The sequence below is a fragment of the Panthera tigris genome, chromosome A3 (genome assembly GCF_018350195.1).
Source record: "Panthera tigris isolate Pti1 chromosome A3, P.tigris_Pti1_mat1.1, whole genome shotgun sequence".
NCBI lineage: Eukaryota > Metazoa > Chordata > Mammalia > Carnivora > Felidae > Panthera > Panthera tigris.
Window position 1 is genome coordinate 51,560,751 of NC_056662.1, and position 16,337 is coordinate 51,577,087.

Genomic DNA, 16,337 nt, shown 5'->3' on the forward strand with positions numbered 1-16,337 from the left:
CAATAGGTTGATCACTTAATAATTACATATCCACTCCGCTCACCAGATACTGATACAAACACATGCAAGACTATTAAGAATTGTACAACCTTAAAAGATAGGTATAGGCAACAATGCTCCTTGGCTAGTAGTTAAAGAAACCCTTCTCAAAAAAAATGTGCTAGAGTTGTCTGGTGACAGACAGTACCTACACTTGTGGTAAGAACAGCATAACATACAAAGTTGTCAAATCATTAATTTGTACGCCTGAAACTAATACAATGTTGTGTGTCAACTACAATTTAAAAAAGAGAGGGAGAGAGCACTACACTGAGTGTGATGGGAAAAAGTAATCTCACCAGGGATAAAGCAGGCTTCCAAACAACAGTAAGTGAAGGCCATACTCCAACTGTGGGAGGCCATAAATGAATTCAGAGAAGCCAAAGAACTTAGATCAAATGAGAAACAGTATCCCTAGTTATCAAGGCCACTGAGAAAAGCTGTAACAAGCCGTGACTACAGGACATCAAAAAGAGAAACTGAGAACATATAGCTGGCTACCTAAGGAATTCCAGGATTCATATTATCTCTGAGAGTCTGAGCTTAGAATCCATATAGTTTTCCAGCCCAAAGCTTTAATTTTTGAAGTGACTGGGTTTAGCCCAGTTTCTGCTCATCTACTTCTCCTCTTCCCACAAATACACACACAATCAGTCTCTCATCTCTCTTCAACATATTCTTTCACATCTTTCAGTCAAAAACTGGCAAAAGTTAAACAAACAAAAAAAGAAAAACAGATACAACTCATAAAAATATTTGCAACTTCAGTATTAAGTAGCAACCGAGATTACATCACACACATAATCACAGTACAACATGATAGCACTCTATACTCATGGGACTACAAGCAATGTGTAGGCTTCCTTCTAGTACACTGCCTAGCACATAATAGATACCCAGAAAATAAACGAATGTTAAATAAGCAGTGGTGTAAAATAGCAGTTAAAAGAAGTAGTATTAGATTAGCTAAATGCCTAAAAATCCCCAGGTTATCAAGCAGGTTTTTTTGCTTGTTTTTAATTTTAAAAATTTCAAATTGCAAAAGCATCTCAACTAGTTGCTAAAATAGATGATGAAAAACCAAAGCTTAAGAATACCATATTTATATTTGGAAGTATTATACAAAATAAAGTTAGCAAATAAAGTTAATAAAAAAATTTCTCTAGATAGAATATATCCTAAGACTTTGATAAATAATTTAAGTATAGATGATAGAAGTTTTAAGAGTATTTTGAAATCTAGTATATACTAAAATAGATCTTACCTGCTTTTTTAAGTTATCATTCAATTCTTTTAATGCATCAAAAGAGGACCTTAGCCTCTTACTTTCTTTATTTCTTTCCTTAAGAACTTCAGTTAAGTGCTCAACTTCTGCACTGTGCTGCTAGAAGGGGAAAAAAAATCTGATTTAAAAATTAGGTGTGGATTCCATGCCACAAATGGCTACTGAACACAAAGTAATTAAAAATTAGAACTCCTCTGGGCGCATGGTTGGCTCAGTCAGTTAAGCATCCAATTCTTGATTTCAGCTCAGGTAATGATCTCAACAGTCATGGGATCAAGCCCTGTGTCAGGCTCACCGTTGATGGACCAGAGCCTGCTTGGGATTCTCTCTCTCCTTCTCTCTCTGCCCCTCTGTGCCTCGTGCACGTGAGTGCTCCCCCTCTCTCTCAATGTAAACATTAAAAAAAAAAAAAAAAAATAGAACTCCTTGAATCAGGACTTTTATCAATGTATTTAAGCATATATGACTAATACCACAATTAATTATAAAAACTATGTCATCAAACAAAGTAATAACTAAACATTGAAAACATTTGTTAAGTACTTACTAAAAAAACTATTTTGTGCTTCTGTTCAAAAGAGTCCACTGAAACTCACTAAAATAATTTCTTTCACACCATGGAATGATAAAACAATGAAGGGTTTCTGATCTTTTTTTTTTTTTTTTTTTTTTTTAATGTTTGAGAATGTGAGTGAGTGGGTGTGAGAGAAGGAGGGGCAGTGAAAGGGAGAGAAAGAATCCCAGCAGGTTCTCTGCCTCAGTGCAGAGCCTGAGGCAGGGCTCAATCTCACAAATAGTGAGATCATGACCCAAGCTGAAACCAGAGTCAGGCACTTAAACCAACTGAGCCACCCAGGCTCCCTGGGTTTCTGATCTTCTTCAAGAGTCTGGTTAGCAATTCATAGCTTTATAAGTTAAAATTTAAGATTTAAGTTACCCTGAGGAATAAATATCCATAGATATAGAACTAATTTCTTATTCTCATAAAGTAGCTAATTGTTTACATCTCAAATTTAAAAACACATTAATATATCTGAGTCTTTTTTTTAAATTTTTTTTTTTTAACGTTTATTTATTTTTGAGACAGAGACAGACAGAGCATGAACGGGGGAGGGTCAGGGAGAGGGAGACACAGAATCTGAAACAGGCTCCAGGCTCTGAGCTGTCAGCACAGAGCCTGATGCGGGGCTCGAACTCACAGACCACAAGATCATGACCTGAGCCGAAGTCGGCCACTTAACTGACATAGCCACCCAGGCGCCCCAATATATCTGAATCTTAAACTATTTGACTTTCCTTAATCAGTTTTATAAATAATTGAAATCAATTAACCTTCTAATCACATTTAAATGAGATAGCACTTTTTGATTTAAAGTACAGATACATGTCACCTTTTATTCTCAATTTATTCATAATGTATTAAAGCAAGCAAATTTCTATATGAAATAAAAAAATTGAGTTAATTTCTTTCTTCCAAGTAATCATATAGGAACTATTTAAAAAAAAGGCTGTTATCTTTACACTTAAGAATAGCAGACAAATCTAAAGAGAAAAAAAATCAAGAAGTCTAGTATGGAAACCTCTTGAGAATCCAAGCATTTCTTCTTTTGCCCTGTTTAAAAATCCAACCACGTGAAAACATTAGCTTTATGCAATTTTATTATTACATTAAATGATTCTTTAAATAACTTAGTATCTAACCACAAATACAGGTATTTCAAACATTAGGTTAACATTCTCATTGTCCAAATTTTTCCAAATCGAAAAGATGTTAAAAATAGGATATGAGTTCCATTTCCGGAATGGCAAGATAAGCCCACTACATTCTAGTTCTGTTACTGATTACAACTGAAAACCTTAGACAAAACACAAAAAGTAACCCTAAAGACTGTAAAACGTAAATAGAAATAGGGAATTGTAGCAGTCTTGCCCCAGGGCAGGCCCCCAGCACTCTGAAGTGCAGCAGAGCACTGTAGGCTGCTAAACTGAGAGAAACTCTGCCTTTACAGTCAGGGAAGCCAGGAAAAGGGCCACTGTGAGCCACGGAATGTGTGCAGTATCTCAGAGAAGAGACTCAGAAAAAGAATCTTTTCATTCAGGTATACAAACACCTGTAGAAATCTGGCTTAACTCTAAGCATAGCACAAACAAAAGTGGCAAAGCAAAGGTGGAGAGATCAGAGTTTGGTTTAAAAATACCACCCACATCTCAAACTAACCTCCAATTCTGCAAGCATGGGAAAGACACAGGCACCATACTAAGGGTCTTGAGAACTGAACTGATTTAAACCATTGCCTGAGTATTAGAGTAAACCTAAGTGGCACAGGTACAACTCCAAAGCTTTGAAAACTGAACTGAGATTGGGTCACTTCCCACAGAAGGTGAGAAAGAACCCTGGCCTAAATCTAATGAGGATGGAATAGGGAAAATGGAGTATGAAGATCCTGAGCTCACCTCCTCTCATGAACACACCAAGGTTGCAACTATATGGACAGCAACTCCCTCTGAGAATGACCTGAAGACTAGCAGGACAGCTCTTGCACAGGTAAAAACATAAAGAAACAGACACATCAAGAAGGGTGAGAGATAGGGCTCCTGGGTGGCTCAGTGGGTTGGGCATCCAACTTTGGCTCAGGTCCTGATCTCACAGCTCATGAGTCTGAGCCCTGAATCTGGCTCTGTGCTGACAGCTCGGAGCCTGGAGCCGGTTTTGGATTCTGTCTCCGTGTCTCTCTGTCCAGCCCTGCTCACGCACTATTTGTCTGCCTCTCTCTATCTCAAATATAAAAATAATAATAATAATAATAATAATAATAATAAAAGAATTTTTAAAAAAAGTACACAATCTTCCAAAACTGAATCAGGAAACAGAAAATCTGAACAGAACAATTACTAGTAATGAAATTGAATCAGTAATCAAAAACTGTCAACAGCTAGCTTCAGAGGTGAATTCTACCAAACATTCAAAGAGTTAATACCTATTCTTCTCTCAAGTATTCCCAAAAAAATTTAAGAGGAAGGAATGCTTCCAAATTCACTCTGAGGCCAGGATTACCCTGATTTATTCCAGGGATGCAAGAATGGCTCAATATTCACACACCTATGTGATATGACACATTAAAATAATGAAGGATAAAAACCATATGGTCATCTCAACAGATGCAGAAAAAACATTTATCAAAAGGCAACATCCATTCATGATAAAAACTGTTAACAAAGTGAGTACAGAGGGAACATACCTCAACGTAATAAAGGCCATACATTGGAAAGCTATAGCTAGCATCATACTCAAAGGTGAAAGCTACAAGCTTTTACTCTAAGATTAGGAATAAGACTAGAATGCCTACTTTTACCACTTTTATTCAACACAGCATTGGAAGTCCTAGCCACAGCAATCAGACAGGAAAAAGAAATAAAAGACATCCAAGTTGGTAAGGAAGATGTAAAACTGTCACTATCTGCAGATGACATTATATTCTATATAGTAAACCATAAAGAATTCACCAGAAACTATTAGAATATATGAATTCAGTAAAGTTGCAGGATACAAAATTAATATACAGAAATCAGTTGTGTTTTTATACTAATACCATAATAGCAGAAAGAGAAATTAAGAAAACAATCATACTAACAATTGCACTAAAAACAATAAGAATACCTAGGAATTAATTTAACCAAGGAGGTGAAAGACCTTTACTCTGAAAACTATATGACATTAATAAAAGAAATAGAAGATGTCACAAATAAATAAGATATACCATGCTCATGGATTAAAACAACTAATACTGTTAAAATGCCCATACTACCTAACGTAATCTACAGATTGAATGCAATCCTTACCAAAATACCAACAGTCTTTTTCACAGAACTAGAACAAATAATACCACAAAAGACCCAAAACAGCCAGAGCAACTTTAAGAAGAGCAAACTTGGAGGTATCATCCTCGCACTTTTCCAACAATACTGCAAAGCTATAGTTATCAAAACAGTATAGTGTTGGCACAAAAACTGACATGGAGATCAAGGGAACAGAACAGAGGGCCCCAAAATAAATTCACGCTTATATGGTAAAGTAATCTACAACAAAGGAGGAAAGAAGATACAATGGGGAAAGAGTCTCTTCAATAAATAGTGCTGAGAAAACTAAAAAGCTACATACAAAAGAATGAAACTTTCTTAATTTAGGAAAACACTCTCTCATACCATATATAAAAATAAATTAGGAATGAACTAAAGATCTAAATGTAAGACCTGAAACCATAAAACTCCTAAAAGAAAACAAGGGTATTAAACTTCTGGATATCAGTCTTAGCAATGTTTTTTTGGTCTGTCTCTTCAGACAAGGGCAACAAAAACAAAAATAAACAATTGGGGGGCAAAAAACCACAACTGGGTCTACATCAAACTAAAAACCTTTTGAACAGTGAAGGAAACAATAAAACAAAAAAGCAACCTACTGAACAAGAGAAGATACTTGCAAATTATATATCCAATAAATGTGGATACTGGTTAATACTCAAAATATATAAAGAACTCATACAACTCAACACCAAAATAAACAATCCAATTAAAAAATGGGAAGTGGACCTGAACAGATACTTTTCCAAAGACATACTGATGGCCAACAGGTACATGAAAAAAATGCTCAATCCACTAAAATTGTCAGGGAAATGCAAATCAAAGCCACAATGAGATATCACCTTATACCAGTCAGAATGGCTTGTATCAAAAACACAAGAAATAACAAGTATTGGTAAGACGTGAGGAAAGGGTAACTTTGTGCACTGGTGGTGAAAATGTAAATTGATACAGACACTCTGGAAAGCACTATGGAAGTTCCTCAAAAAATTAGAAATAAAAATACCATATGATCCAGCAATCCCACTGTTGGTTATTTACCTAAAGAAAATGAAAACATTAATTTCAAAAGATATATGCATACCTATGTGCATTGCAGCATTATTTACAATAGCTAAGATATGGAAGAAACCTCAGTGTCCACTGATAGATGAATGGATAAAGATGTGGTATAAATCCACAATGGAATAGTACTCAGACGTAAAAAAGAATGAAATTCTACCATTTGTGACAACATGAAGGAACCTAGAGGGTATTATGCTAAGTGAAAGAAGTCAGAGAAAGACAAATACCGCATGATTTCACTTATATATAAAATCTAAAAACAAAACAAATGAACAAACAAAATAAAACAGAAACAGACTCCTAAAAGAAAGAACTGGTGGTGACTGCCAGATGGGAGGGGAGGAGGTAGGCAGTAGGAAAAACGGGTGAAGGTGGTCAAAAGGCACAAACTTCCAGTTATAAAATTAAATAAATCAGGGATGTAAAGTACACCATAGAGAATATAGTTAATAATATTGTAATAGCATTCACTATATAGTGACAGATGGTAACTAGTTTATCGTGGTGAGCATTTCATAATATATATAAAAGTTGAATCACTATGTTGTACATCTGAAACTAACATAAGGTCCATAAGCTATACTTTAATTTATAAACAAACAACTCAATTGGGTTGACTGCTTAAAAAAAGAAACATTCTCCAGAGGATTATAACCAGATCCAGAATCTGTATAATATCCACAAAGTCCCAAATATAATCCAAAAGTCACTGAACATGCAAAGAACAAGAAAAATGTGACTATGTCGCAAGAAAAATACCAATCCTTACATGACCCAGATGTTGAATTTTTAGGTGTGTTCTATGAGGTAAATACAAATGAATACAAATGGAAAGATAAAAATGCTCATGAGGAAAATTAAACATAATTTTAAAAAGAACCTAATTAGCAATTTTAGAACATTAAAATATCAGAAACAAAAAATTCACTAGATGATCTCAGTAGCAACATGGATATGCAAGGATAAACAATGAACATAACGACAGACAACAGATATTATCAAATTTGAAGAGCACAGAAGAAATAGACGAGGAAAAAGGAGCAGAGCCTCAGCAGTTTGTAACAGCAAAAGACCTAACATATGAGTCACTGGAGACACAGAAGGAGGAGAAAGCAGTTGGAACATAAAAAATATTTGAAGAAACACTGGTTGAAAACTTCCCAAATTTGGTAAAAGACATTCATCTACAAAGTCAAGATGTTCAGGGAACCCCAAACAGGGTAAACTCAAAGAAAAACATGTGGAGATACCTCCTAATTGAATTGCTGCTGAAAACCACAGATAAAGAAAAATCACAATTCTATTTACATGACATTCTGGGAAAGGCAGAAGTACAGGGACAGAAAATAGGTCAGGGGTTGCCAGGGCAGGGTGCAGGGAGCAGGGAGAGATAACTACAAAGGAGTGTAAGGAAACCTTTGGGGTGCTAGAATTATTCTTTATCAGAATTATGGTGGTGATTACAAGACTATATGCATTTTTCAAAACAGAATGAAATTCATTCTCTGTAAGTTACACAGATAGTAATGTATCTATTGATATGAAAGAAAGTATACTATATCACCTAGATAATATTCTTGAGAAAAATATTTAACCTGAATAAAATCCTTAGCAAATCCATCCAGGACATGACATAAGACTGCTGGCCTGGAATCTTCAAAGAAAGGTCTTACAAAAAGAAAACTGGTTGACTGCTCTACATCCAAAGAAACCAAAAAGACATAAAAATCAAATGTAATGCAAAAATTCTGTCTAGTTCTTTGATCAGAAAATAAAAACAAAAGATTTCAAGGCCCAACTGGGAAAGTGAATGTGGACTGTGTATTACATTAAATTAAATTATTCAAGTACCATTAATTTCCTAATATGTTAACCATGCAGCAAATGCCCTTATGCTTACTTAGGAGACACATAGTCCTAAGATTAAGTAGTGATAATACTAAGGAAGTATTTAGGGGTGTTGAGTCATGATTTTTGCAAATGAGTTTCAAATGGCTCAGGAAAAAATACGTGGGGGGAAGGGAGGTTGGAGAAGAATGTGACAAAATGCTAAGATCTAGTGAATCTAAATTAAGAAGAAAAACACAAATTATATTACTATGAAATCAAATGCTATATAGTTACCTCCTTCATAATCTGAAATCTTGTAAGAACCTCTTCTTCGACACCTTTAATTTTACTCAAAGCAGTTTCATGTCTGAAAAGCAGTTGTTCTCTTTCAACTAAAAAACGTTCCCGCTTTTGAAGTTCTTCAGCAAACTCCTGTTGGGCTGCAGTTTCACACTGTATTAAAATGTCAGATTCAAGTGTTTTTAGAAAATATATTCACAAACTCTACAAATTATGTTTTTATTTACTGAGGTTGTAGCTTAATCAAATGGTGTTTAGGACTACATGGGTACAAGTAAAGTGTGGATTACAGTAACAGCCAGACTAGCACAGCAAGTTAAGTTTGCACAGAAATTCTATCTTGTTGCAAAATGATGTGACAACATAGTGAGATTCTACTATGAGGACTCTAGAGAATTTGAGGTACAAAATGCATCAGTACTATGCAGAATAACTCCCTTTCCAGCTTCAATTCCATGTCGTACTTCAACTTCACCATCTGCTCTTTTCCTATACTCTCCGCCCCCTTCCCTTCTTGTCCTTCACTTGGACTGAAAGGCCCCAGCCCTACATTACAGTACTAACCACCTACCCAGCCTCAATGCCGCACTACTCCATACCAATGGAGAGAACTCACACATCAGGAAAAGTTGTACTGTTGTAAATTCATGGAACCTATATCAGATTCTCAATGCAGTCCAGAAATCATTTTATATTTTCATGATTCACTCTCTCTCTCACTCTCCACAGTGTTTATTTCAAGCCTTCTCCACTCTTTACTTTGAAACCTCACCTCCCTCCTACACCATTCTGTTCAGACAGCCTCATCTCTAACTTCACAGGGAATACAGAAGACAGCAGAAGGAAACACCAATCTCCTGCCCTCAAGACACACAGTTCTCTTCTTTACATTACATTACAAAGGCAGACTCAGGATCTCATTGCCTGCTGTCTTCTTGTGGACACTGCCATGCTGATAACCCCTGTAATATTTTTAATCTCTCCCATCTCATCTGAAATGGAGTTTCTTTTGAAAATGCCCACTAACTGCCTCCCTTTCATAAAATTCTTTAACAGTCTGTCTACACCTGTTGAACCCTCTTCTTTATTTCCTAATCACTCCTCAATTTACTTCAATCTGGCCTTGGCCTGCATCCCCCTAATGAAATGGCTTACCTATTATTGCATCTGAAGGTCACTTTCAGTTCTGTAGAGTCTCTCAACAGCATTTTATACCAGAGCCCCTTTCTTCCAACCTAAAATAATCTCTTTCATTGGTCTCCATGACACTACTTTATCCTGGTTTTCCACCTCACTCTCTGGCCAGGGCTTCTCAGTCTTCTTTGCAGGCTCTGCTTCCTCTACTGTCATTACCAATGTTCCTCAGGATTTGGGCTTAAGCCACTTCCCTTCTCATCTTATACTCTCTCTGCTTGGTTCTCTCCACTCAATGGCTAAATTACCATGTATGTGCTAACTGCTCCCCACCTACAATTGCTCAGCTCTTTCTCCTAAGTTCCAAACTCAAGTCCAAACTGCCTACTGAATTGTGCTGCTTTCAGGTAGCACAAAATAAACATGTCCAAAACTGAATTCAATTAGCCATCAGGGAAATGCAAATCAAAACCACAATGAGGTGTCACTTCACACCCACTAGGATGGTCAGAATCAAAAAGACAAATAACCAATGTTGTCAACGATGTCAAGAAAATAGAACCCTCATACACTGCTGGTGGGAATGTAAAACGATGCAGTCATATTGGAAAAGTCTTGAAAATTCCTCAGAGTCAAGCACAGAGCTACCACATGACCCTGCAATTCTATTCCTTCAAATACACCAAAGAGAGATGAAAGCAGATGTCCACACAAAATGTAAACATGAATGTTCACAGCAGCATTAGTCATAATAGCCAAAAAGTAGAAACCCACATGTCCATCAACTGATGGAAAAAAAGAAAAAAAGAAAATGTGGTGTATTTATGTAATGGAGTATTCAGTAATAAAAAGGAATAAAGTTCTGATATATGCTGCAACACAGATGAACCTCGAAAATATCAGGCTGAAAGAAGCCAGGCACTTCATACACACTACATATTATATTATTGCATTTATATGAAAAGTCCAGAATAAACAAATCTATACCCAGAAAATAGATTAATGGTTGCCTAGGGCTGAGAGGAGTTAGGTGGGGTGGGAGGTATCTAATGAGTAGACTGGATAATGAAAATATTTTAAAATTGGCTGTGCTGATGGCAGCATATACTCTTTGAATATACCAAAAATAACTAAATTGTACACTTTAAAAAAAATAAGAGGCCCTTCCAACATGTAAGGATACAACAAAAAGATGGCTGTCTATGAACTGGAAAGTGGGCTCCCAACAGACAATGAATCTGCTGAAGCTTGATCTTGGACGTCCTAGCTTCTGGAACTATTTGATGCGTGTTCACTGTTTTATGTAGCGCTCAGGAGGCCACTGTGAGGATATATCACATTTTCCCTTTATTGGAGATGGCTCAAGATGTATGGAATTGTTTAATCACTATATTGCACACCTGAAACTAACATAACATTGTATGTTAACTGGACTTAAAAACTTAAAAAAAAAAAAATTTATTTAGTAGACCTTTTTTTGACTATCAGGTTTTAGATGTAGAAACTTTCTGGGACCAGGCCTCCACCTGCCTTCACCTGCCTCAGTTCCAGCAGTTCCTGAGGGAGATATACTTAGCCTTGGAAGAGATGGATTCTAATGCAATCATTAACAGATGCACCACCATTGGTCAACTGTTAACAAAAACTTGCTAGAATTCTTTTATCTCAGCATGATGAAAGCCAGAATGTCCTACTATGATGCTTATATTGTTTGATTAACAAAGAATCCCAGAATTCTACAAAATTGAAACTTAACTCCTGAACACAGAGTTGTCATCTCATATACTTTTAACATTCAGATTTAATATAAAAGAAATTGGTACTTTTACTCAAAGTGGTGGATATGCATCTGCAAATTACTATTCTGGTTCGCTTAAAAATATGGTCTCATTAGTGTCAGAACTCAGAATCATCTTAATGGATTTAACATTCACAGACAAAAAATGCAAACTACATCAGTGAGACAGCTATCAGATTATGGGGGAAAGACAACTCTGGGATGTTGACGATGGGAACGTAAATAAGTAGGCACAGCCACTTTGGAGAACAATTTAGTAGCACCCTGCACATTTTCTTCTTATAAGTTAAGGATACTTAAACAGAACTGTTTGTAAAGTATAAACTCCATCTTATATATTTATATAGAAATAAATAAAGTAATGGTGGTTTATTTAGAGGCCAAAATCCTACATGGCAGTTAAATACGGGCGCCTGGGTGGCTCAGTAGGTTAGGCATCCAACTGCAGCGCAGGTCATGATCTCATGGCTCATGAGTTGGAGACCCACATCAGGTTCTGTGCTAACAGCTCGGAGCTTGGAGCCCGCGTCCGATTCTGTATCTGCCCCTCTCTCTGCCCTCCCCTGCTTCTGTTTCTGTCTCTCTCTCAAAAATAAACATTAAAAAAATTTTTTTAATGAGTATCTTAAAAAATAAAAAATAAAAAAATAAAATGAATGAACTAGATCTACATTTTCCAAACACATAAATCCAAAAATATAACAATGAATGAAGCAAAGAAACTACAAAAAGAAAGCCACAATATATCATTACTTATGTAATGTTTTAAAACATTCAAAGCAATTACTACATGTGAATACATAAAAGTGCTAAAATAGGAGACAACAGATCCACACCAATTTCAAGGGAGTGCTTAATTCTGGGAAAAGGGAGAAGAAATGGGAGGGAAGAAGGCTGTTTCAACTCTAAGTGAAATACTCTATTTCTTTTAAAAATAATATATAGAATTATTAATAAAACATTAGCATTATGCAATATTAATGGGTATACAGTTGATATTATAATATTCCCTATGTTTTTCTGTAGGTCCTAAGTATTTTATAAACTTTTAAAAACTAAAATACAGTGTTACCTAGTCAAATGTTGCAAATGAAAAGATACTAATAATAATAAAGGAATTATTTCCTGCACAAAAATTGAAGTTATACATTTCAAAAAAACATTCAAAAGGAAAAAATAAATTTCAAAAAAACAGAATTCTCTCCTCCTCCAGTTTTGTTCCCTACCCTTAACAAAAAGCAGCATCATTTATCCAATAGCCAAAAGAATAAACCTACATTTCATTCTTGACTAAAACCCTACTGAATGGGGTGCCTGGGTGGCTCAGTTGGTTAATCATCCAACTCTTGATTTCCGCTCAGGTCATGATCTCACAGTTAGTGAGACAGGGCCTTGCATCCAGCTCCAAGCTATCAGCATGGATTGTCAGCAATCCCATGCTTGGGATTCTCTTTCCTTCTCTCTCTACCCCTTCCCCGCTCTCTCTCTCAAAATAAATAAACATTAAAAAGAATAAAAATTAGAATAAAACCCTACTGTACACCTTCCATATCAAAACAATCTCCAAGACCTACTGATCCCATCCCTTAAAAATGTTTAGACTCCAATCACTTCTTTCTACCCATCATCCTAACCCAGGACACCATCAGACTAGTCACATGTCTTCACATTCTGCCCTCTCTCTAGATCTCAGCTACAGGTGACAGCTTTAAATATCTATGTGAATGACTCCCAATTTAGTTACACATCCAAGACCTTTGTTCTAAATGCCAAGCTTTTAACTATTATGTCTCCATTAAATCCTCAAACTTAATCCATTCCAAACTAAAATCTTGATCTTTCTCTCTGTATCTATTCTTCCAAGTTGTACAAACCAGAAATATGGGAATCATCCCAGACACCTATTCTCTCCTATACCACATTCAACTCATTACACCAAGTCTAGCCAATTTTACCTCCAAAAGCAATCTCTAATCTATTCAATTCCATTTCTCTGCCACCATCCAGTCCAAGTTACCATTACCTCTCACCTGCGTGATTACAGTAGGATATCCTTCCCAGTCTCCCAACTTCCACACCTATGCCCCTACAACCCATTGATTTAATAAGCATACATTACATTAAGCAATTCCCCTACTCTAAAAATCCTGTTACTTACTACAATTTCCTTGAATGAACATATCATCAGGCTTCTAGGGCTTCTCATACTAGACCATCACAGTCTAGTAGGGCTTATCCCTTATTCTTCCTCCACAGTTTAATTTAAATGTTACTTTCTCAGAAAACCTTACCTGACCTTTCAATCTATCCCAATCAGGTTTCATACTGTACCTATATTATTTACTTAAATTTATAAAATTATAACTATATGAGTGCTCACAATTGATTTTAATAAGCTATGTGTGGCAAGAACCATATATATTTTATTTACTTCCATACACTCAACACCAAGCACGCAAATACATATTAACAAGTGTTCAAATGTATGTTGAATAAAATCAAAGAGTAAGACAAAATATGTACACTTAATAACATAACAGATGACCAAAAAAAAAATGTTCAAGTTAGAGTCAACTATAAATTAAACTAGATTAATCCACTGCACTTCATTTTTAATTAAATATTTGTATCTATATTGTGTTTACAGTAAATGATGTATCTTTACAAACTTGCTTATTCTCTTTGCCTGCTAATTCTTTTTTATCTTATAAATTATTAGTAAAAGAATCTTTCCAATGCGCTGTTACTCTGTCACTCATTTGCTTAAAAACCTGTAGCACCTGGGACACGTGGGTGGCTCAGTTGGACTTCAGCTCAGGGCATGACTTCACCATTCGTGAGTTCGAGCCCCACACTGGGCTGTGTGCTGATTAGCTGAGCCTGGAGCCTGCTTCCAATTCTGCCTCCCTCTCTCTCTCTGCTCCTCCCCGCAATGTGCACGCGCTCCCTCTCTCAAAAATAAAACAAAAACAGGGGTGCCTGGGTGGCTTAGTCAGTTAAGTGTCTGACTTCAGCTCAGGTCATGATTTCATGGCTCGTGGGTTCAAGCCCCACATCAGGCTCTGTGCTGACAGCTCAGAGCCTGGAGCCTGCTTCAGATTCTGTCTCCCTCTCTCTCTGCCCCTCAGCCGCTTGCGCTCTGTCTCTCCCTCTCTCTCAGATGTAAACAAACATTAAAAATACACAAAGACATAAATAAATAAATAAATAAATAAATAAATAAATAAATAAATAAATAAAAAGTTCTCTTTAAAAAAACAAAGCACATTTTAAAAAAGCCTGTAACAGCTAGCCTGGCTGTTCTTTCTTCAGACAGGCTGATAAACTCAGTCTGACAAATCACTCCTTTCCCAAAACTTCTCCCCTCCAACTCCTTGCCACCTGGAATGGCCTTCCCACCTCCTCTCTAAATTTTTTCTCAGTCAACTTTAGACCCTCCTTGAGCTTTTCTCCAGTGATTTTAGGCAAAAATAATTTTTCTGAAATGCTATAGTAATTATAATCTGAATTATTTAGACAAAATGAGATACTGGGTTGTTCTTTTTTTAATACTAGTTTTTAAAAAAATGTGTAACCATTTCATTGTATGCAAACATATGTACAATTCCAGCTAGAACAGTTTCAGTCAGGAATTGTGTATTATACATACTTTTGCTTCCTTCTGTACTCCCACCTAGTGGACACTTAATAAATATATGAATTACATCTTTTAGAAATAAAAAAATCCCAAAGAAGACAAAATATCAATGTTCTGAACTGAATTCTGGTGAGAAGTGACAAGAGAACTTCTTATGTATAGGTATTTAAAACAATGCATCAGGAACACTACTTCAAAAAGCACATTTTAAGGGCACCTGGGTGGCTAAGTCAGTTAAGCATCCGACTTCAGCTTAGGTCATGATCTCACAGTTTGTGAGTTCAAGCCCCACACCAGGCTCTCTGATGTCAGCACAGAACCTGCTTCGGATCCTCTCTCTCTCTGCCCCTCCCCTGCTGGTTCTCTCTAAATAAATAAATAAATAAACAAACAAACAAACTAAAAAAAAAAACAGAAAAAGCACATTTTACCAGCAGATATTGTTTTATTTCAGAAGCAAGGATGGGATGGAAATAAAGAAATAAACATAAAACACCAGACAGTCTGAAATCCAAGAAATATACCTATTCATAAAAACACCATTTAAATTTTTCCCTCAGCTATAAAATTTCCCTTCAATAATTGTAATAAATTTGTCCCTTCTCACCGTATCTCAACAGACTTACCTAAAATAATTTAAATGACATACTCTATTCAAATTTTATAAATGTTTGGTATTTAGAACATAAATACATCTGAATTCTAAATTCAGTTTTGAGTTCTTACCTGCAGTTTCTGATGTATTTGAAATAATTCATCATATATCTGATTAATCTGATATGGAAGTATTTTCTGCTTGTTTGGTACTTTAGATGTCGGATAGCTAACACGTCTCAGAGGACAGTCACTTGCATCACTACAACATTCAGTCCAATTTCTTGAATTTGCGGCCAAATTAGTTGGCTGGGCAACTGGTAAAAAAAATTATCAAGCTTATTAATTTACAGTTTTAAGTATTTCAGAGTAATCTTCAGAAAGTTACTTTAAATGTGAATTATAGTATTGTAAAAAGTCTCCAAGTATTGGGCTGCCTGGGTGACTCAGTCAGCTGAGCACCTGACTCTTGATTTTGGCCCAGGTTGTGCTCTCACGGTCGCGAGATCGAGCCGTGTGTCAGCCTCCGTGCTAAGCATGGACCCTGCTTGGGATTCTGTCGCTCTCTCCCTTGTCCCTCCTCCCCACTCATGTCTCTCTCAAAAACAACAAAACAAAACAAAAAAAGAAGTCTCCAAGTAGAGACTTGCAGAGAGAAAGAATTATACAATAAATGTGATAAAATGTTAACATTTAGAAGATCTGTGTAAAGGTCTTACAGATGCTCTTTGCTCTTTTTGCAACTTTTTTGTAAGTCTGAAATTATTTCAAAATAGATTTCAAAGTGCATGAAAATA

The 16,337-nt window shown here is 36.0% G+C and overlaps 1 protein-coding gene across 9 annotated transcripts in view; it reads right to left on the reverse strand.

Moving 5' to 3' along the window:
• CCDC138 (coiled-coil domain containing 138) overlaps positions 1-16,337 on the reverse strand; it is a 134,290-nt gene that overhangs the window by 104,295 nt on the left and 13,658 nt on the right. For 6 of the 9 annotated variants that reach the window (XM_042981051.1, XM_042981046.1, XM_015544593.2 and 3 more), the window contains 3 exons: positions 15,673-15,857; positions 8,372-8,530; positions 1,304-1,423 (listed from right to left, as the gene is read on the reverse strand). In XM_042981051.1, the coding sequence (XP_042836985.1) occupies positions 1,304-1,423; positions 8,372-8,530; positions 15,673-15,857 (464 nt within the window). The remainder of the gene's footprint in view (positions 1-1,303; positions 1,424-8,371; positions 8,531-15,672; positions 15,858-16,337) is intronic. The other 3 variants (XM_042981043.1, XM_042981048.1, XM_042981049.1) reach the window with 2 other exon arrangements.